The sequence below is a fragment of the Neolamprologus brichardi genome, chromosome 13, assembly GCF_056152115.1.
Source record: "Neolamprologus brichardi isolate AB-2024 chromosome 13, ASM5615211v1, whole genome shotgun sequence".
NCBI lineage: Eukaryota > Metazoa > Chordata > Actinopteri > Cichliformes > Cichlidae > Neolamprologus > Neolamprologus brichardi.
Genome location: NC_142116.1, coordinates 1,416,481 through 1,439,041, shown reverse-complemented (window position 1 = coordinate 1,439,041; position 22,561 = coordinate 1,416,481). Strand labels below are relative to the sequence as shown.

The window sequence follows — 22,561 nt, the reverse complement described above, 5'->3', positions numbered from 1 at the left end:
ATGAAGCTCTTTATTGAGGCTACCACAGATCCCACCACAGCAGAGCTCCACCCGGTCATTAATAAACCGATTTTGGAGAAATTGGAAAACTGATTTGTTGCAGTTTTCTGTGCTGAAAGTTCATGTGAGTGTTTGCAGCACTTTATGGGATCACGAGGACTCTGGAAAATGATTGAAAAGCAGGATCAGGGTGACCTGATCTGTCATGAAGATCGTCCTTTGGCTCTGAAATTCTTCCTAAATGCAGATCCAAGTCAGCAGAGGCAGCCTTAACACAGCCCTGCTGCTTATCTTCATCGTGTTTTATTGATTATCCTCATCAGCAGTGCCAGAGGAGGGGGCTGCGGGGTCAGAGCGAGGGGGGGGCTGTGTGGTTTAACATATCAGAGCCAGCTGCCTCTGAACTCCCACGTGGAGACACGAGAGTCTGACTGAGAGCGCCGTCGCTCTGGTTTCATATCGACGAAGATCTGCCGAGGATGACGAGGGCGTGTCTGTTTCTGTTTGACCAATTAAATAATTAAAATATGATCGTATGGACACGACGGTCCCCAGTCTGATTTGATTGATCTCCAGCTTATTTCCTCACATTAAGCTGATGAAGACTGTGTGTGTGTGTGTGTGTGTGTGTGTGTTGCCTTCTCCAGTTTAAAGTTTCCTCCTCAGTGGTCAGCAGTGCACCTCCTCCTCCTCCCGTGTCCCGGCCGTCTCCTCTTCCTCCTCCTCATCTTCTTCCTCGTCCCCGAGGATCCTCCTCCTCACCGCAGCAGTTGAGGCGTTCGATAGAAGCTTTTAGTTTACATCTGCACCACATAAGAGCTGAACTGACACCACGACCGCTGTGTGTGTGTGTGTGTGTGTGTGTCAGTTTACTGGTTGCCGGAACCAATGACACTAAGCTGCTATTTTCTGTGGTTAGCACATCCAGATCCCGATTTGGTGTGTGTGTGTGTATTCATATCTTTGTGGGGACCAAAAGCCTGGTCCCCATAAGTTTGAGACTCAAAGGTCGTGTCCAAATTCATGGGCTGCATCCTCCTGAGGACCCGGCCTTCGCGGTCTACGTGGGCCGGGTCCTCAGAAGGTCGGGTAGGCCGGAAGTAAACGGCCGTGAAATTGGACGGTCTAGCCTTCTGATTAGCGTCACCGCTGTCTCGGTGGAGTTTAATAAACTCGCCGTCTGCTCCTTGCTGTCTAAAATATAACAGGACACTGGAGTAAACTCTCGACCGTCTCACACTTCTGTTTAATCAGTTTTCTGTTTGACGTTTAGTCAGCTGTGTAAAAATTAAGGAGGAACCCACCCGGGGGATTAATAAAGTTTTATTTTATCTAATCTAATAACTTTAATCTCAGCCAAACAGATTTACTCAGGAACAAACAAAACACTGAAAAAAGCCCAACAATAACATTTTTAGGTTGTCTAAGTGACTTATATATTACGTTTAACCCGAGCAGCGAAAGTCCGCGGTGATCTGAAAATGATGTGCCGGGAGTTGTGCCGTTCTCGGCCGCATCAGTGACCCTCGAGTTCCCGGCGAGCTGTCGAGCTGGTCGTAACAGACGTCTCCGAAAACGTCGAAGCACTTTTGCAAATATGTGATATCTTGATAAACCGAGCAGATATTTGATGTTTACACAGCTACTTTCTCGCCTGAAAATATGTTAAAAGTTTATTTTGTGGCCCAGAAAGATTAGTAAGAGTAATTTTAAAACTTAGTAGCGGCCGCCATTGTTGGAAACTGGAGTTCGGCTGGGCCGCGCTATGAATTCTGAGATATGGTGGGCCAAGAAGGACACACCCGACCCATCCTTCAAATTCGGGGAAAAGGAGGACGCATTTGTCGGCCGCATTCGGAGGAGTCTACGAATTTGGACAGCCTTCGGCGCGTCGCTGTGACGTAATCGGTCTACAAATGCGGCCTCAGGTGAAGCAGCCCATGAATTTGGACACGACAAAAATGTGGTTTTAGTGTCAGGGTTACAGTTGGGTCAGGGTCAGGGTTGGGCATCATGTCAGAGTAAAGAGTATCTGAGTGTGTTTTTGTGTGTAACTGTTGCCCCAAACAGAAAGCGGTGAGGTGGAAGTCGTGCTGCTGTGAGGTCACTGTACTAACTCAGCTCCAGTTTTCTTGGTATTTAAATCGTTTTTCATGTCGCGTTAATTAGTGCAGATCAGTGTGGATGCTGTTGCTAACCATAGAAGCTTTAGCTTATTGGCTAAAGCTCCGCCCTTTCATCCATATCAAAACAACATGGCGGCATCTAAAATGTGACGTTGACGCGTCGAAGATCAGAACGAATGGGTGATGCTCTCCCTGCAGTTCTGCCATCTTTGTGCCTGCTGCTGGTCGGGCTGCTGTTGAGGCGGTGCTTGCTGTGATGCAGCTGGTGATGGCGGTCCTAACCAGCTGTCCTGTTTGCTCTGCAGGCCGGCTCATTGGGCTGGTTGGTCTAGCTTCTCTCTGATAGGTTTCTTCCAGTGTCACAGCTGCTGATGGAGGTCCTTCTGGCCTGGAGGTGGTGAGAGGTGGAAGGCCACGCTAACCAGACCCTGCAGCAGGTGGAGAGCTGCTTCAATGCCCCAAAGACCACCAGCTGCAGTCCAAGACCGTGAAGCAGGAGTCCATCATGAGGGCGTGATGGTTACGGGAGGGGCAGCTGGTTTAGACGCACTCGTAGAAACTTTCTTAGAGAATCTGCAACCTGTGAAGGTGCAGCGTCCGTCTGCCAGTGTGCGCTTATAGTTTTAACTCTGATTCCTGTGTGTGTGTGTTTGGGCTTCTCCTCTGCAGACACCATTAAATATTCATCCTGCTGCTCGTATTTCTCCTCTCTCATCTGTCCGTCCACTCCCGGCTGCTTTCCTTCTTCCTTCTGTGTTAAATCCTCACACTTTGCTTTCCTCCTTCGATGTTTTAGAAGAAACAAACCCGGGAAAGACGTGGAGCAAAGAGAACAGAAGAGTTAGGCCAAAAAATGAAGAGAGACGAGTGTTTGTGACAGATTTGCTGCCCTCCCCTCCATCGATCATTCCTGAAAACAAACACAGGGATCTTAATCCTCTCGTTCTGTCCTGAGTATTGAGTTCAGGTCCTCTGGGGCCTTTATGTGTCTACATGTTCTAATATACATGTGTGTGTTTTCTTGTTTTGTAGCTCAGCGTAATGTTCTCCATCTGTTCCTTTTAGCTTGAGTGTGTGTTACAGATGAATAATGTCCCGTCTGCTGTGTTTGCAGCTCTGGTATCACATCCACACGTCCTCTGGGTGTCAGTGTTTGTAAGCAGGAGGCTGGGACAGGAATTCAACTGTGTGTGTGTGTGTGTGTGTGTGTGTGTGTGTCTGCAGTGTACATGTAAACCTATCTGAGCACAGCAAGGGGAAATTTCAGCCCAGGTATTGATTGGCTGCGGCCTGTTTCAGGGTCACTGTGATGTCAGCGTTTGTATTATTATTGCTTTTATTGTCTGCAGCTCTTGATTCAACACAGTGACATCAACGCTCATTGATCCCTGTGGAGAGATGAGCTGCTGCATATCAAAATAAAGTCAGCAAAAGGACCTTCTGAAAATTATTTTATATTACTGTAAGTCAACCAGGAACACAGGTTCCTGCGTCTGTGACCAGCTTTGAGCAGCAGAATCATACCAAAGGTTTCTGATCCTGGAGAAAACGTCAAAAATTGCATTCTGGGTAAACTTTAAAGGCTCAGGTGAAATCTAAGAGAACCACAGGCTGAGGCGTGGAGGTGCCACTTCACACTTGATTTGAAGCTTTAACAGTCTGATGCACCCAGCACAGTCCGCTCCGTGTAGCTGCTGTCCGTGTGAAAGGCGATGCACCCCACGTAGCGTCGCCTTTTTGTGGGGCTCGCCATCTTGTTTTAAGCTGTCAAGCGAACAGAAACTGGGACCCGCACACTTGTTCGCTAGCGCGGGACCAGAAACTCAACAGGGGAGTGTTGACTGAGGTCAGAGGTCAGATTTAGTGCAGTAAAGTTGTTTATATGGTGATAAATCCCAGCAGCAGTTTCCTCGAGGAGTGTAAGACCCTACGATGAGCCAGCACAGTAACAGTGGGGAGGAAAAGCCCCTAAATCAGGGCCCAGTGTCTCAGTTCTGATCCCTCTGGACTGGTTTGGAGGCCGGCTTCACACTTTGCTGTTTTCTCAGAGGTTTTTGTTACGAAGCAAATTTGTCTGACTGGCTGTTGGAGCGTGCCGGGCCGCGATGAAGCAGGTGGATGGTGTCAAAGTGAAACTGACATGAATGTATTTTAATTCACATTTTAATTAGATTATCAGTGTTAGGGCTGGGCCATATCATACCGTTCATGTAATACCGGTATAATGTTGGGCAACGATAAGAAAATTAAATATCGCGATAGGATATGGGTAAAACGCGCATGCGCAGAGCCTTTGTTTACATACGCACATGGCGGCGATGCAGAATGAGAAGAGCGAAAGTGGATCGTTGAATGAAACAGATGAACCTGAACTGGTTTGTAAAAATGCTGCAGCTTCACTGGTGTGGAACTGGTTTAGCTTTCGTCCGTCAGATACACAACAAAGCACTATTTTTGGTAGCGCATGCTAGCGGGCCGTCGTTATTACCGTGTTGTTTGGAAAATACGGCGCACTTAAAATCAATCCTTTGATTTTTCTGAAAGTCGACAGAGCCCCTTATAATCCCGTGTGCCTTATGTATGAACTCTGTTTGTGTTTACTGACCTCGAAACGATTTTATGTGCACGGCGCTCGAAAATCTGTCAAATGTTTCAGTACGACTTTGCTGAGCTACGAAGCCGCACCGCTTGATGGATTGTCGGAGCATTACAGCATCGTAGGCGGAGCCTCGCGGAGTGATACGTACTGCGCTTCAACATAATATTACCGTATTGTGTGTGTATGACCTCTTTTTAAGTTTTGTGGATATTATACATGGTTATGCTGAGGATATGTCGGCCAGTTTCCACTGGAAATGTCTTTTGGTTAAACTGTCAGCGAGGAATTTGCATTTGCACTGTTAAATTTTTATATAACTTTAATGCACATAAAAAAACAGCTGCTTGTTTAAGTGAAAATACATTGATGGGGTTTTTTGCACTAATAAAGTTGTGGAGTTGTAAAGTATTTTGTCTTGTGTCAGTTATATCGTCAGTTATATCGTTATCGCAAATTTTCAAATGTATATCGTGATATTTTTGGTCATATCGCCCGGTTTTAATTAGTGTTATTGAAGAGTTCTTACGTTAAGTTTGGAAAAAACTATTCTGGTCCTTCTGTGACAGCAGGATGTGATTAAAAGGCTGAACACATGATGAATGTGGGTATTGATTTGGAGCACTGAGCAGTAATCTAACTGTAAATAATTTATTAATAGTTTATCAGAGCCACAGCTGTTAGCAATCAATCTGAAGGATCGGTATGTAAGAAGGGCTTCTTGTCTTTCCATGAACTGTTGACAACTTCCTGCTCGTCAAAGCTGAAATAAATGCTGTTGGTCGCACCGGCGCCTGTACAGAGACTAGTCATACTTTATTCTCCACGAGGAGCATGTGGATAGATTTTTCTTTTAGAATCAAACCATTGTTATCAAACACTTTTCTTTGGTTCAGTCTCCCTTTTCTTGTCTGCTCTCGCCACATTTAGGGGTCGTCTCTCACTCTTTCTCACTCTTTCACTTTCCCTCTTTGCACCCGTCCGTCCACACGTCCATCATGCTGTCTATCCGCCTTCTCACCTCCCTCTCTCTGCCCGTCTCCCTGCCTCGATCCATCCATCTGTCTCCCCCCGCCTCCCTCTCCCAGCCTGTCGATCTGTCACTCAGCCCTCCCGCCCGTCTCCCTCTCTGTCCGTCTGCCTCTCTTTGGGTTTTTGCCGCGGGGCCTCTCTGTCAGGATTACAGGACGTCAGGTTGGCCAACATGAACGGCGGTGGTGGGGAAACAAAATGTTCCTCTCAGCACAAAGCCGCTCTAATCCGCTCCCCTCATCCCCCACAGCACAGCCTGATTACAGGAAGGCAAGCATTAGGACAGACAGACAGGCCGAAAGATCGACAGACGGACTGGCAGGTTGGCAGGGTTTAAGCCAGGCCGATATTTGTATCTGGCTGGTTAACACACTGATTACTTTGTTGGCCGACTGCCTAATTGGTCTGCTAACTGGCTAACTGCCGCTTCAGCTTACCTGGCTGGAAACGAGCCAGGTAATTAGTCTGGGTGATTAACTCGGTGAAAGCCTGGCTGACTGTCTGCCCGCGTGATTTACTGACTTGTTAACTCAGTGACTGATTTAGTGGCTTGCAGTCAAGCTTGGTAGTAAACAGTCTGTATAAACCGACCCATTTCATTTGGACAGTCGTAAAAGTCTCCGTGTGTCCCCCCGATCGCACCAGCAACCACTGGATTACGTGGAAGTTAATTTACGAACAGTAAACCTCACACTGTACAACTGAAGGATGAAATGCCAACAAAATGCCCCAAACTGGGTAAAAATATTAGATTTCACTAAGCCTAGGGATTATTTTAGCATCCCAAAATAATCTACAGTGGCTTGGAAGGGCCATAGACAGAACACCCAATTGTCCCCAATGCATCCATCAGTGTATATGTGTGTTTGTGATAGATTACATGCTGCACTAATGGGCATGTTTTTGTAGCATCGGGTACCTTGAGTGGTCAATAAGACCAGAATAAATGAACATGAAATATATTTACCATTTCTGACTCGATACTGTTAGAAAGCTAAGCTTTACCATCTCTGAGATCAAAGAAGAACGTCTTACCTCACTTAATACCTAGCTGTTAGCTTTCTACCACTAGCTTAAGGAGGCAGATGACAATGAAAGCTATATGTTAACAAGCTACTGTAGTTAGCTTGTACGCATTAACAAGCTACTGTAGTTAGCTTGTATGCATTAACAAGCTAACTACAGTAGCTTGTTAATGCGTACAAGCTACTGTAGTTAGCTTGTTAATGCGTACAAGCTAACTACAGTAGCTTGTACGCATTAACAAGCTACTGTAGTTAGCTAACTACTGTATAAGCTAACTACAGTAGCTTGTTAATGCGTACAAGCAAACTACAGTAGCTTGTTAATGCGTACAAGCTACTGTAGTTAGCTTGTTAATGCGTACAAGCTAACTACAGTAGCTTGTTAATGCGTACAAGCTAACTACAGTAGCTTGTACGCATTAACAAGCTACTGTAGTTAGCTTGTACGCATTAACAAGCTACTGTAGTTAGCTTGTACGCATTAACAAGCTACTGTAGTTAGCTTGTACGCATTAACAAGCTACTGTAGTTAGCTTGGTAATGCGTACAAGCTAACTACAGCAAACAGCAAAGAAAAGCTGCTGTCTGCTCAGCTCGACAGATTCAGGCCTTGCTTCCAGAGACAATAGCAAACTGTGACCGTATGATGGCAGTGATTAAAGGACGGATGCAAACAGGCAGCGAGAGGAGATTATAGAACAGAACGCTGTTCGATATATAAGGAGAGATTTCACTTTGGCTTTTAATTTATGTTTATTTTTAGATTTTCATAGGCAAGCACTGTGGATTTGGCATTTTATAGCGCTGAGCTCGACTTCTGTGTACAAACTTTGTTCAGTTCTCTTTACCCTGATGGATGGGTGTCCGACCGTTCATTGCTAACAAACTGATTGTAGCACCTTCACTCACTTTACAGTCAGTGAAAAACATTTAATGGTTTCTGAGGATCTGCTGCAACTGTAAGTACCAGATGATGGCAACAGATCTGCAGGTCAGACTAACTTTGTGTTTCAGTTTGTGTGTTTTTGCCAAACTCCATCAGACGCAGTTTGACGTTAGAACTGTTTTTGATGAATCAACCTCTCGCTTCATTACAGATGCTGGTTAATACACTGAGTTGTATTCATGACATTTAATTCACCAAATGAAGACAATTTAAATGTTGTGGGTAATTTTATTAAATGTCTTATTCTTGTCAGTTACCTCTTTTATGCGTATACACGCGTCCAGAATGTAGATGAAGATAAATCTTCAAATACATGAAATTACAAAAATTCTAACTCGACCGTCTTTTGTTTTGTCGTTTCAGCTTTAACTGCCTACACGTACCTCACCATCTTTGACCTCTTCAGGTGAGTGGGTTACCTGTGTTACCTCATATTTCTGTTTCCTCTGATTTTATTGGCACTTTAAAGTTTATTATTATTATAGTTTATTAAAACGTGGGAGTGTAGTTTTGGATAACTGATAAACTCAAAGCTTCTGCAGAACAGGTTTGCCACTGGTGTCTGCAGGTTTCCATTAAAAAAATAAAAACTCTAATGTGACACAAAATGTGGTTGTTTGGTCTTAGTTTGTATTTATTGAGGTCTTTAACAGTCTTGGGAGTGTTACAGAAACCCTGGAGCAGGTTGCAGACTAGACTAGTCTAATAGATTAGAGTCGGTTGAAGATGTTTGGCAGGTTGATCGATGGGTTGAGCGCAGAAACTGATGGCAGATTGCACTCAGCCTGCTCAGCGTAGCTTTGTACTTTCATGTTCTGCTCTAGGGCTGCCACGATTAGTCGAATAGTCACGATTACGTCGACTATCAAAATCGTCAACGACTGATTTAATAGTCGACGCGTCGTTTGAAGCTTTGTAAGATCACAAAAGACGCAGGAATAAGTAGTAGGATTTAAGAGTGTAATAACGGACTGAAACAGAAGATGGCAGCACTGCATGTACAAGGATGCCAGATGCCGTTAAACCCCGAAGAAGAAGAAGCTGTGTCCCAGAATTCATAGCGCAGCCCAGCTCAGTTTCCAACAATGGCGGCAGCTAGTTAGTTTTAATATTACTCTTATTATTCTTTCTGGGTCACAAAATAAACGTTTAACATATTTTCAGGCGAGAATGTAGCTGTGTAAACCTCAAATATCTGCTCAGTTTATCAAGACACCACATATTTTCAAAAGCGCTCCGACGTTTTCGGAGACGTCTGTTACCCACTAGCTCGATAGCTAGCCGGGGGCTAGGCTCACTAGAGCCGTGACACTCCCGGCAAATCGTTTCCAAACCCACCGCCGTCTTTCGCTACTCAGGTTAAACATGATATATAAGTCACTTAGATAACTTAAAAATGTTATTGTTTGGCTTATTTAGTATTTTATTTGTTCCTGAGTAAATCGGTTTGGCTGAGATTAAAGTTATAGTTTTTACACAGCTGAATAAACGTCAAGCAGACAGCTGATTATCAGAAGTGTGAGATGCTGGAGAATTTACTCCGGTGTCCTGTTATATTTTAGATAGCAAGGAGTTTATTAAACTTCACCGAAACAATCTGCAAATTTCATTAAAATTTAACAAACTATCTTCTTGTCTTTATTTTTAGTTAGCACATACCTTAAACACTTAAAGCTGTAAGCTAATGATAGTTATATAAGAGCAGATGGATGATGATCTGATTAGTCGACTAATCGCAAAAATAATCGTTTGTGGCAGCCCTATTCTGCTCCTTATAAAAATAACTTCTGAGATTGTTATGAATGAAAAATAAATCAGGAGGAGGTGAACTTGGGCCGACCTCTGTGTCGTGTTGGTTTCTTTTTTCTGCCGCTTGTCTCTCGCTGACTCTTCCTATCTGCTCTTCTCTCGTCTGTCCTCCTCCATCCACTCCATCAATCACCCAATTTCTCTTTCCCTGCCATCACCCTTGCTTCCTCTCATCCTCATCCTCCTCTTCTCCTTCCTCTGACCTGCAGTTTGATCACCTGTCTCATCAGCTCCTGGGTGACCATGAAGAAACCCAGCCAGGTTTACTCGTTTGGGTGAGTCCACCATAATAATCCAGAACGTGTTGTACACCACAGTTATACTTATATACATTTTCTTTGAATAAACATATAAACAAACATCAGTAAATTCTGCCTGGTTTAGATCAAACCACCTCCATGTTGAGGTTCCTCTAGCGTCCAGCAGAGTCAGCAGTGAGTCCGTCACCATTGACTCCCATGTTAAACTTTACAGCAGAAATAAACGTGTTTGCAGCTCGATGCACAAACTGTTCTGGTTTTTATAGATAATTTCACAACAACTGTACAGGGAGAAAAGGTTTTTATAACTTAGCTGTTTAAATTGTATTAAAACCAAAATGTTTCCATTATTATGGGCGTGGCCTCTTTGACTGACAGCTGCTAGCTGTCCTCTGAACGGGACCTCTGGGCCGTGTTTTTACAGTTGGACCAGATATCGTTTGAACAGACTGTCTGTGACGTCTCCAGCATTAATTAGCAGGTATTTCTGTCTGTGTAAAATGCTTAAGTTGAAGCATAAAAATTGGACTTAATGCACAGTGATTAGCTCCATCTTTATTATACAGTCTATGCTTTGCTGTACTTCTTTTGAAGTGTAATTTTGAGCGAGCCCGTCCTTTTTAGCGCACGCTGCAGTATTTCTGAGCAGATTTGTGGGATCCTTTGCGCCTTTGCTTTCGGTTTTCATTGTTAAACGTTGTCTCTGAAAAGTGAAATTAGCAGCGACCTTCTGTGGCCGTGATCCACTCCAGACTGTAGACTCATTTTCCAGGTCCAGACCTGAGAGTTTTACTTTTAGGCATCCGTTGGTTTATATTTACTGCAGTCGTTACTGACATGAATGTATCAGCATCGCTTTCTTGTTTTTGGTTTGGGCTCCATATGTGTTTGTTTATGTGCTGTCATTTGTTTGTGTGTCTCTCACGAACACACACACACAGCCAGTTTACTGTCTGTGTGTGTCTGTGAGCTGGCTAAACAGTGCTTTTGCAGCTGACAGGTGATCTCTGACCTTGAGGTGTGGGAGACTGGTGATCGTGTGGAAATCTGCTTTTCAGCTTCAGTTGACACCCATAATGCCCAAGTGTGTGTTTGTGTGTCTGCAGTTGTGTGTGTGTCCTAATGGACTTTCAGTACCTAAATGGCCCACAGCCCAGTTCAACCAGTGTCTGACTCCTTTAAACCCCACCGGAGCTGGACTGGTCTCTTCAGGAATTAGCCTGATCCATGTTTGTTCTAATTCTTCACCTCAGGCTGCAGTTTAGTTTGATCACAGTAGCTTATCATGAAAGTTATCCAGCTCCATATTTTTATTCTAACTCTGTTAGAGCAGCTTTGCATGATTCACAGTTCGAAATAATCCATATTTTACTGATTCTGTGCTTTTCTGCAGCCTGTAGGATCATCAAACTATTTTAATTCCTCCATGAAATCAGCGTTCTTCTGATTGGGCATCCTTCACAAACCAAAGGTTTGATCAGTAGGTGGGCGGAGCTTATCTGCCCAAAATGACCAATTAACTGTAATTATACCCAGAGTATGTTTAGAATATACAAATAAAATAAATTGTATGAAATGATGCTGATAAAGACAATTTACAGTTCATTAAAATTAAGACATGATGCATAAAAACAAGAAAACAGTAAATGTACAATTTAATAAGGGACATCAAAAAAGATCAACATGATCCAGATCTTAACTCGGTGATGACCACCTGATCACAGTGGGACGTTATCATTCAAACATTTAAATTAGCAGTCAAAACTATCCCCATAAGTATTTTTAATCAGAAATATTCTTTTATTCATCCCAGACGTTAAGAACATGAAATTAAACACTAAATGCAAACTGTTAGAAATAAAATATCTCAGATACATGAAAATAATTTCACATAATAACAGTTAAATTCTAAAAGTAACCAAGAGCTTTCATACGCTGCATTAGTGTGTGACTATAACACAAAGTGGATTTACAGGGTGAATAAATGTTTAGACTCAAATGTTTGAACCAATTATAAACCATGAATAGCGCAGCTGTCATCTGCACTGTGACAGGGCTGTCAGAACGAAGAGGCAGCTTCTAATTCTGTTTCCCCCAAAACATCATCGTCATCACCCGACAGCGTGGTGTCGATTCATTAGCACTGAGCGCGTTTCCAGGTTGAGCAGTGACTCAGTCAGCGGCGTGATGGACGGTAATAACGCGTCCTCACTAAACTCTGACTTCATGTACGATCAATATCGATCTTATCTTTAACTCGGAGGAGACGGCAGCTTCACGTGGAGCCTGTGTAGATTAACCACAGGAGGTTGCAGAGCAGAGTGTGACCTTTGACCCCACATCAGTGGGTCATATGTGAGCGTCCCCACTCTGCAGTCCTGGTGAGACGAGGAACCCATTAACCTGAAGGCGTTGGGAGTTAGTCCGCTGGCGTCGAGTAAAGTCTCTCACAAGACCTTGTCCCCCCGTCCCCCCCGTCCCCACCACACACACATATTTGTTGTTTGGATTACCAGGCAGGTGCTGCTAATCAACGCACTTGATTAGTTGAGCATCAGTAAGAGTGAGCACATCTGTAAAGCAGAGGTTTGGAGCGCTCAGGTGTGTTAATGCCACAGTCCTCTCAGGAATGGACGTCCAGCAAAGTCCCCCTGAGGTCAGACCGGGCTGTGCTCCACTGCAGACTCTACAGGCCTCAGTTAGCAGGCTGAAGGTTAAAGGTCATGGCAGGTTTGGAAAGGCTAGCAGCACAGCTGAGGTTTGCAAAGCTGCATCTGAACAAAGAACAAGACGGCTGGAACAGACGAGACCACAGAGGAGACGTTAATGCACAAAACCAACTCCTCAGACCAGCTGTGAGCACGTGGAGTGGACCGTGAACTCCTCAGTATACATGTGTCCCACAGCTACAGGACAAAGATCCAATCACAGCAGCAAACCTGCAACAGAACAGCTGAAGAAGGACAGAATGAAGCTGCAGCGATGGTGATGTCACAGCGCAGAGCTCAGCTTGACTGAGATGCTGCAGCTTCAACGAGCTGTGCTGAAAACCTCTGTGAGCTGAAGCAACGCCGTAAAGAAGAGTAGACACCATCACAGCAGCTTACTGTTGCTGAAGGCGGTCCTACGAGCTGCTGAATCTTATTGGTCTAAAATCAAAAACAGGAATTGGCACATGTTATAGTTATCTTTAGGAAAAATAAGTATGGAAGAGTTCAGATCCATCAGTGTTCGCACTTAAACAGGGTTTTTCTGAGATTGAAGGACTTTGGACAAATCCAGTCGCTTCATAAGTCTCTGGTTTTTGTCTCTATGGCAACAGTATCTTGACAGCTCATCACCACTGTCGCCACCATTGTGCGAAGGACTGGCGTCGCCCCATTCCTGTCTCTGTCCGCCTTATCTCGCTGCTCGGAAATAGACATCCCCATTTTTCCCCGGTGACGAGTCCCGCCCACACGATGTGCTGCCACAAACGGAGCGGCGGTGACGACACCGGCTGAGAGGTTCAGAGATTTCTGAACGCGGTCACATTCAGAAACCAAACCTCTAACTGTGCAGCCAAGTTTGTTCTTTAGAGCTGAGACTGAATCCACTCAGCCTCTTAGTCCCGATCTGTTCACCTCAACAAGACCTGCAGGGTCAGGACAGATGACTGCGAGAGGGAGGGGCTAAACAGGCACCTGGAAATCAAAGTGTCTTCTGAGAGAAACTGTACTTCCTGTGAAAGGAAAGAACGTGTGAATGTGTGCGATAAACAGGGTGGATGTGAGAGGGTGGAGTTAAACTCAGGTGTATTCATGGTTGTTATTGGTGACAAAAGGGTTTACTCCGGTCTGAATCAGCTGGTGTTGAGCTTTGGTTCCTCACAGAGAATACTCACACGTAATGCAGCCGTCAGTATGTTTTACCTGAGCTTCCTCCTCTGAGACTGCAGACTCAAACCGAACCATCCATCCATCTTCATCCGCTTTATCCGAGGCCGGGTCGCGGGGGCAGCAGCCTAAGCAAAGAGGCCCAGACCTCCCTCTCCCCAGCCACCTCCTCCAGCTTATCCGGGGGAACACCAAGGCGTTCCCAGGCCAGCCGAGAGATATAATCTCTCCAGCGTATCCTGGGTCTGCCCCGGGGCCTCCTCCCGGTGGGACATGCCTGGAACACCTCTCCCAGGAGGCGCCCAGGAGGCATCCTTGTCAGATGCCCGAACCACCTCAGCTGGCTCCTTTCGATGTGGAGCAGCAGCGGCTCTACTCTGAGCCCCTCCCGGATGGCCGAAGCTCTCACCCTATCTCTAAGGGAGAGGCCAGCCACCCTTCGGAGGAAGCTCATTTCTGCCGCTTGTATCCGCGATCTCGTTCTTTGCGTCACTACCCACAGCTCGTGGCCATAGGTGAGGGTAGGGACGTAGATCGACCGGTAAATTGAGAGCTTCGCTTTTACACTCAGCTCCCTCTTCACCACGACGGACCGGTGCAGCGTCTGCATTACTGCAGCTGCAGCCCCAATCCGTCTGTCGATCTCCGGCTCCCTTCTCCCATCACTCGCGAACAAGACCCCGAGGTACTTGAACTCCTCCACTTGGGGCAGGAACTCATCCCCGACCCGGAGTGGGCACTCCACCCTTTTCCGGCTGAGAACCATGGCCTCAGATTTGGAGGTGCTGATCCTCATTCCCGCTGCTTCACACTCGACTGCGAACCGCTCCAGTGCGAGCTGGAGGCCCTCACCCGATGAAGCCAACAGAACCACATCATCCGCAAAAAGCAGAGATGAGATTCTGAGGCCACCAAAGCGAAAGCCCTCCGCCACTTGGCTGCGCCTAGAAATCCTGTCCATAAAAATTATGAACAGAACCGGTGACAAAGGGCAGCCCTGGCGGAGCCCATCACCCACCGGGAACGAGTCCGACTTATTGCCGGCAACGCGAACCAAGCTCTTGCAACGGTTGTACAGGGATCGAATGGATCAAACCGAACCAGTCCTCCTTAAATTTACATCAGTGCATCAGGATGTAAACTTTAACCTGAGAGTCTGAGGGGACTCGGGGTGGGTTTAAAAAATCATTTTTTCCAATTCAAAATGATTTTAGTTTGAATAAAACGATATTCATTCATTAAATCCTGAATCGATTTTTAACTGTAAATATATTTTGCCAGAAACGCCAGAATCTCAGGTTAAAGGTCACAAAACTATTTCAGCACCTGCCAAACCGGTGAAACAGTAAATGAGAGCAGGTACACGGTCACTCGATGGTACGGACACGCCCCCGGGGCTGAAAGCCGACGTCTCACAGATTCTGAGGCTGCAGGTTTCATCACTCCAGCCAAAGTTCACTGAACCAGCAGCAAAAGAAGATCCAAACTACACGTTCGATAAACATCGTCATGAATTCTCTTTTACTTTTGCTTCCACCACGATAAAATCACACTTCCTCACAGCTCTCTCTCTCAGCGTACTCCAGTTTACCATCAAACATCTCAGTTTTCTGCATTATTCTGTTGCTTGTTACGTACGAGTCTACAGTTGTGTTCAGTGCTGTCGGCCGCTGGTTTTTTTCCTCCAAAAATGACAGTAAAGCCTCATTTCTGTAAACTTTTTAAAGTGATGCCAAATTACAAAACTCTTCGCTGTGCGTGTAATCAAACCTCTGTAACTTTGCTCTGCTTCACTTCAGCAGCATCAGGTAACGTAAAGATGTTGATTCGTGGTTTTCTTCAGTTTTTGACCGACTGCAGAATATTTTTAAGGTTCTCTGTTAGAAAAAGCCAGAACAGGAACATGTGCTTCATGTTTTTCTGTTTTATCCTCAGTGACTTTGACACAAAGGCGTCTGCTGTGATGCTCACTCCTCTGATGAAGTCTCGCAGCGTCAGCCTTGTTTTTATACATATATAAAGTATGGCGATGTGCTGATAAATGATCAGAATTATAATATTTCTGACCGTTTGAGTCCAAATTGAATTAAATCGAATTGATCACAGAAATCAAAATCGATACCCAGCCCTAATGGAGACGGACTCACTGACGGAGCCTCTGGTGGACACTAGAGGAACTGCAGCTGTAGTACTTTGAGTCGCAGCTTCATCTCTTCGCCCTGAGGCCGACGCTTGCTTCGTTTTGATTTGACATGCATCTGCAGCTGTGGCACATCCTGGTTCAGGTTATTGTAGTGAGTTGGATCTAATGTATATTTGAGTGACTATATTTGAATATGCTTCAGTAAAGCTGGTGTTAGAGAGTGGAGCGGTTCCTTTGTCTCCCTGTGGAGAGGTTATGTCAGGCTGTGTTCCTGTGCATGAGCATTAAAGTGTGAAGCCAAAGCAGGGACGTGTGCCGAGGCTCGGAGACGACAGACCTCAGCTTCATGTTTGAGTCTGGAAGCAATAAACTCCATTCTGTTTTATTCTATATTTGACTATTTTTACTCCGTAATTTTCCTTTTTTTGCTCTTAATCTACCGATTTTTACTTTTTTGTTTTTGACAGAGGCCCATGAAAATAGAAATCGTAATCTCTTTTTCTTGAGGTGTTTCAGGGAAACATTTAGACCTAGAATCTGAATCAAGCATCCAACCCTGTAGATGCTGAGCAGATCTCCCTCGGCCGCCGAAGCTGCTGCAGTGGGAATATTGCTCATAGGTGCTCAAAGCCGCCAGGAACTGACCGCATGAGTCCAAAACATCAGCGTTTTTGGATTTTGATGAGTGTGTTGGTGTGTCGTGTGTATATATATCTGACTATGTGTGTGTGTGTGTTCCTCTTGTCTGCAGGTTTGAAAGACTGGAAGTTTTGGCAGTTTTTGCCTCCACTGTTCTCGTCCAGCTGGGAGCTTTGTTCATCCTGAAGGAAAGGTGTGTAGGTCTCTCTAACACACACTTTTAATCCTCCTGTAGGAACATTCAAACGTTTGTGAACCCGTGGTTTGTTCGGGTAAAAGTGTGAACACACACTTCATTCACGTCTAAGTGGAAAAAGTCCTTCTTTCTTTACTCCTGCCAGCGTTTTTCAAACAGTGATCTCACAAACTGACAGTTATAGTTCTTGCAAACTGTGATGAGACTGATGTTAACCCTTTAAAACCGGTCAGAGCAGCATGCTCCGTTTTGCGTAACTATTTTTAAATCCCGGTAGCTCTGCAACCACATAAGCTAGCACAATAATTTTTTTTTGCATATGAAACCGGAGGAGTTGTACTTACATCTTATGCCATCAGCTTGTCCTCGGTCACAGTTTCCTTCCACATAAGTTTTGCAAAAACTGCATAAAAAGCACTTGCAGCAACAAAAACATAATATTCCAGAAACACGCTTTGCCGATCCGATCAGCTGTTCGTAACACTTCCTACGTCCATCAGTGCGAACTTTTGCATGTCCGCCATGACCTGCTCGAAACCGGAAGTGACGTCATTTTCGCGGAAATGTAGTTTTTTACCATCAGGGCCTCATGAGCCTATACTGGTGTTTTTAAAAGTTATGTTTGACTTTATGACTTTCTGTGTGGTTTCTGGGATGCTTAGGACTCATATTGCACTGCTGGAAATAGTTTATTTTGATGCATATGCTGCTTTTTTGCAAATTTGCATCATAATATTTATTTTCGTTTTTCCTGCAGTGTATAAAAATTGGTGTATTTCAAAAATAAAACTATGAAGACACTCAAAATAAATTTCCTGTGGTGGGAAACTATTTTGTGCAACTTTTTTGTATTTACAGTTTTGAGGGATAAGCCTCTTAAATTTCTCTAACTAGAAATATATGTTAAAAAAGCAAAAACGATTTTCAATTTTTTTGTAGTTTATTGCACTTTCTTGCAATTTATGTAATTACTATGCACTTAATGCAGACATATTATTAAAATGTAGGCTGTAATGGTTGTATTGATGTATAGCAACTTGAAATGCTCCCAAAAATGGCTCCACAGCATGTAAACATATAATATAAGCTCTGGCGGACTTGGTTCTATGGTAGGTCTTAAAGGGTTAAACAACTGGACAAAAATGGGTGTGAAATAGTTTTTCTGCTAAACTCTAAAACACAAACACTTTTTGGCCAAGTGGGTTTCTGTAGTGTGTGTGTGTGTGTGTGTGTGTGTGTGTGTGTGAGATGTTTTTCAGACTGTGGGAATGTCACTGCCTAGCTGTGTCTGTCAGTGTAACACACACACAAACACACAGTCACACCTTCAGGTGGTCTGTGTGAGGTTGTCCTGCGGTCAGTTCTCAGGGGAGGGAGGGGTTCCTTTCCCTTTCCAGTAAACTGAAACACACACAGACACACACACAGGTCTGTTCACACTTTCATCTGCAGACACATGTGTGTGTTTTGGGAATATTGGCCTCAGCATTTATCAATCCGCATAAATGCATTTATTAACGGAGCGTCGAGGAAAACTGACCACACACACCTAAAATAGCACAGAGCAGTTTGTAAACGTGGCCTTTGTGTAAGAGCAAAATGAGATTCACAGAAAGTTCATTTGTATTTATTACTGCGACTCGCTCCACAGGAGAGCGTCCTGACTGCTGTGCCTTCCATTATAACGTTGAGTTACTCTGCAAACCACGAGTCAGCCTGCAGTGTGTGGAGGATGTGCTGCTACGAGGTCTTTAATCGGGCCTGACGTTTAAGGATTTTAAATTCATTTCTCCACAGAGACACTAATGATGGGGAAATGTGCTCTCTGTCTGCGCTCAGTCAGGACTCTGCAGCTTAGCCTGGGTCTTAGTTTTAATATTGCAAACCTGAATGCTGCATAAAGTGATTTACTCCGAGTAAACTTGATTAGCTCCATTAATAAAAGCAAAAATCTCATCAGGGTTAAATACGGCCGATCGGTTTGTGGTTCAGTGAGGTTAAAGTCTTCAGTTCAGACCTGTGAAAAACAAAAACAGCACTGCAGCTGTCAGTGAAATGTCTCAGGTAAATTCAACACGTCAAGTTCACCACGACTCGTACATCAGCTGGATCATCGGTGTGGCGAGCTTCTAATTCCGACCTAACACACCGAGGGTCACGAGATTTACTGCTGCAGAGTCTGTCTCTCTGTGCAGATTCACGGAGGTGACATGGATGAAAAACAGCCTGCACCTCATTTTCAGTGCCTAAATTTAACCATGAAGGTGTTTAGTCCCAGAACCTCAGGGCTGAGAGAGCGCGCAGATATTCTGGGATGTTCTTCTTCACGAGTGATGCAAAGGAGGAATGTGAGGTTTGATACAGACGTGTTATCAGACTGAGCTCAGCTTTAGATCTGTCAGTCCACCTACCCTCTGTCTGTGGCTCCCTCTGTCCGTGGGTCCATCTGTCTGTGGGTCCCTCTGTCTGTGGCTCCCTCTGTCCTTGTGTCCCTCTGTCTGTGGCTCCCTCTGTCCTTGTGTCCCTCTGTCTGTGGGTTCCTCTGTCTGTGGGTCCTTCTGTCTGTGGGTCCCTCTGTCCTTGTGTCCCTCTGTCTGTGGGTCCCTCTGTCTGTGGGTTCCTCTGTCTGTGGCTCCCTCTGTCTGTGGCTCCCTCTGTCCTTGTGTCCCTCTGTCTGTGGGTTCCTCTGTCTGTGGGTCCTTCTGTCTGTGGGTCCCTCTGTCTGTGGGTCCCTCTGTCTGTGGGTTCCTCTGTCTGTGGCTCCCTCTGTCGGTGGCTCCCTCTGTCGGTGGCTCCCTCTGTCCTTGTGTCCCTCTGTCTGTGGCTCCCTCTGTCTGTGGGTCCCTCTGTCTGTGGCTCCCTCTGTCCTTGTGTCCCTCTGTCCTTGTGTCCCTCTGTCTGTGGGTTCCTCTGTCTGGGGGGTTCCTCTGTCTGTGGCTCCCTCTGTCCTTGTGTCCCTCTGTCTGTGGGTTCCTCTGTCTGTGGGTTCCTCTGTCTGTGGGTTCCTCTGTCCGTGGCTCCCTCTGTCTGTGGGTTCCTCTGTCTGTGGGTTCCTCTGTCTGTGGGTTCCTCTGTCTGTGGCTCCCTCTGTCCTTGTGTCTGTGGGTTCCTCTGTCTGTGGCTCCCTCTGTCCTTGTGTCCCTCTGTCGGTGGCTCCCTCTGTCCTTGGGTCCCTCTGTCTGTGGCTCCCTCTGTCTGTGGCTCCCTCTGTCTGTGGCTCCCTCTGTCCTTGTGTCCCTCTGTCGGTGGGTTCCTCTGTCTGTGGCTCCCTCTGTCTGTGTCCCTCTGTCGGTGGCTCCCTCTGTCCTTGTGTCCCTCTGTCCTTGGGTCCCTCTGTCTGTGGCTCCCTCTGTCTGTGGCTCCCTCTGTCTGTGGCTCCCTCTGTCCTTGTGTCCCTCTGTCTGTGGCTCCCTCCGTCCTTGTGTCCCTCTGTCCTTGTGTCCCTCTGTCTGTGGGTTCCTCTGTCTGTGGGTTCCTCTGTCTGTGGGTTCCTCTGTCCGTGGCTCCCTCTGTCTGTGGGTTCCTCTGTCCTTGTGTCCCTCTGTCTGTGGGTTCCTCTGTCTGTGGCTCCCTCTGTCCTTGTGTCCCTCTGTCGGTGGCTCCCTCTGTCCTTGTGTCCCTCTGTCCTTGGGTCCCTCTGTCTGTGGCTCCCTCTGTCTGTGGCTCCCTCTGTCTGTGGCTCCCTCTGTCTGTGGGTTCCTCTGTCTGTGGCTCCCTCTGTCCTTGTGTCCCTCTGTCGGTGGGTTCCTCTGTCTGTGGCTCCCTCTGTCCTTGTGTCCCTCTGTCGGTGGCTCCCTCTGTCCTTGTGTCCCTCTGTCTGTGGCTCCCTCTGTCTGTGGCTCCCTCTGTCATGAACTCTTGGATGACCAGAACCATGAGGCTGCAGATGCAAACAGCAGGAATGAGATTTGTCTTTCGAGGTACGGGGAGGAGCTCAGACAGGAGGAGCTCTGAAGGCGGCGTGGAGTTGCAGCTCCGTCAGGTTGAGGTGGTTTAGGAAAGAAAGTCAGGAAACATGGCTCTCTTTGGAGGATTTGCAGTTACGAGTAGAAACTCAAATGAACAGGTTAAAAGTCGTGACCATTTCATCTGATACACTCATGTTTGGTGACTGTGCACCAGGCCAGGCACTCGAGGGTTAAATCTTCCTGTGTGCTGCTGGTGGACGTTCACGGCTTTGATGCTGCTGTTTAATTTAAAGGTCTGTGATTTTCTTCGTTTCTGCTCCTCCCTGTGAGCGAGGCAGCGCACACACACACAAAGATTTGTGTGTGTGTGCGCGTGCATGTTGGGGGAGGGGGGGGCATCTGTGCACACCATGAAAGGCTCAGTAGGGCAGCAGCACAGGGGGCGGAGCCAGATGAAACCATGTCATGCATGCTTGTGCGTGCATGTGTGTTAATGTATTTCCTGTTTTCTCTCTGTTTGTTCACCCCTTGTCTCCTTTCATTCATTTCATTTGTCTCGATCACTCTGCCTCTAGCTCTCACACACACACACACACACACGCACACACACACACACACACACACAGTGTAGTCCCACCTGGCCGCTGTTGTTGACGGTGTTTGTTTCTGTTTTGTTAGTGTGGAGCGCTTCATGGAGCAGCCTGAGGTCCATACGTAAGTATTACCCCTGCACCCACACACACACACACACACACACACACACACACATTCCCATGTGACATTGTAAAATAAACAGACACAGCATGATACCCCCGTGTGTGTCTGTAAAAGCACACACACAGAGCCTGCCAGCTGTTGTCAGAACAGAACATCCCAAACAAACTGGGTCAGACAGACCCACAAACACGGCGGGATTGGGACTGAGTCGGAGGATGGTGTTTGTCCACAGCAGCACGCTGAACCCTCGCCTCCTTCACTGACCAGTCTGCATACACCAACTAAAGCAGACCAGTATCGTTAGTGGTATCGTTTATGTTTTCCATACCTACCGAGTGTTTTCCTGGTGTCAGAGTTTTCTGTAGGTTGTTCAGATTTCTTGTCACGTCTGAAATAAACATCAAGGTAATCAGAGTGGAGATATGAGCGTTGGGAAGGTGGAGCGTGGAGGTTTTACTGAACCTTTGAGGCGTCAGCGCAGCCAAACACCAAAGTTTAACTCAGTTTGCGTCTGAATGGGAAGTCTCTGGTCTATATTTTAGTTTGTCGACGGTACAGGAGTGCGAGTCTCTTCAGCACAGACAGCAGAATGATGGATGCGTGTTCTGAAGCTGTGAGCTGAGAACTCTCACAGGCGCCATCTTGGTCTTTTAGAACCAGAGTGACGAGCGAGAGGACTTTAGAAAACCTGCGATTTTGTTCAGCGGTGACTGAAGATGGAGTGAGACGCTGACTCCAGATTGGTCCCAGTGATGCGAGCACTGTACCAAACCATCGCGGTAAAGGGAGCTGAGTCGCTAACGGTCGTGAACTCAGATGGAAGTGGTCAGCCGAGTTCGTCTCCTGGATATCAGGACGCCAAACCAAAAGGAGACCCCGGGTTAGTCCAGGAAAGCTTGGGGATAACCTGATGCTGCCCAAGCTTCTCGTTACCCCCACGTGACGCAGCAATACTTCTCATGGTGGAGGTTTCAGGCTGGCCTTCCATGTCAGAAGCACCTCGTGCTGATGTCCCGCCTTCATGCAAAGTGATCCTTCAATAACTTTAGTTTAAGTTTCCTGCACTGTTTTGTATCTGGTGGTTGGTATTTCAGGATCCACAGGATCCATATCTCTGATATGTTTACCACTCAGAATAAGTCAATCCATCGTACCCTTCACTCTGATTGGCGGTTGCCTCCATCGCTTGTCTCAACCTCGCTTTTAGAACCAGCTCACCGATTGTTATTTTTCCAGTCATCACTACAGGTTGTTGATTTTGAGTTTTCTCTTAGTTTCAGCAGGACTGG

At 46.1% G+C, this 22,561-nt stretch overlaps 1 protein-coding gene across 1 annotated transcript in view; it reads left to right on the top strand.

Moving 5' to 3' along the window:
• Positions 1-22,561, top strand: part of slc30a6 (solute carrier family 30 member 6) — a 61,463-nt gene that overhangs the window by 19,321 nt on the left and 19,581 nt on the right. The window contains exons 5-8 of the mRNA XM_087849949.1: positions 8,089-8,131; positions 9,744-9,809; positions 16,564-16,644; positions 21,234-21,269. Coding sequence (XP_087706075.1) covers positions 8,089-8,131; positions 9,744-9,809; positions 16,564-16,644; positions 21,234-21,269 — 226 coding nt within the window. The remainder of the gene's footprint in view (positions 1-8,088; positions 8,132-9,743; positions 9,810-16,563; positions 16,645-21,233; positions 21,270-22,561) is intronic.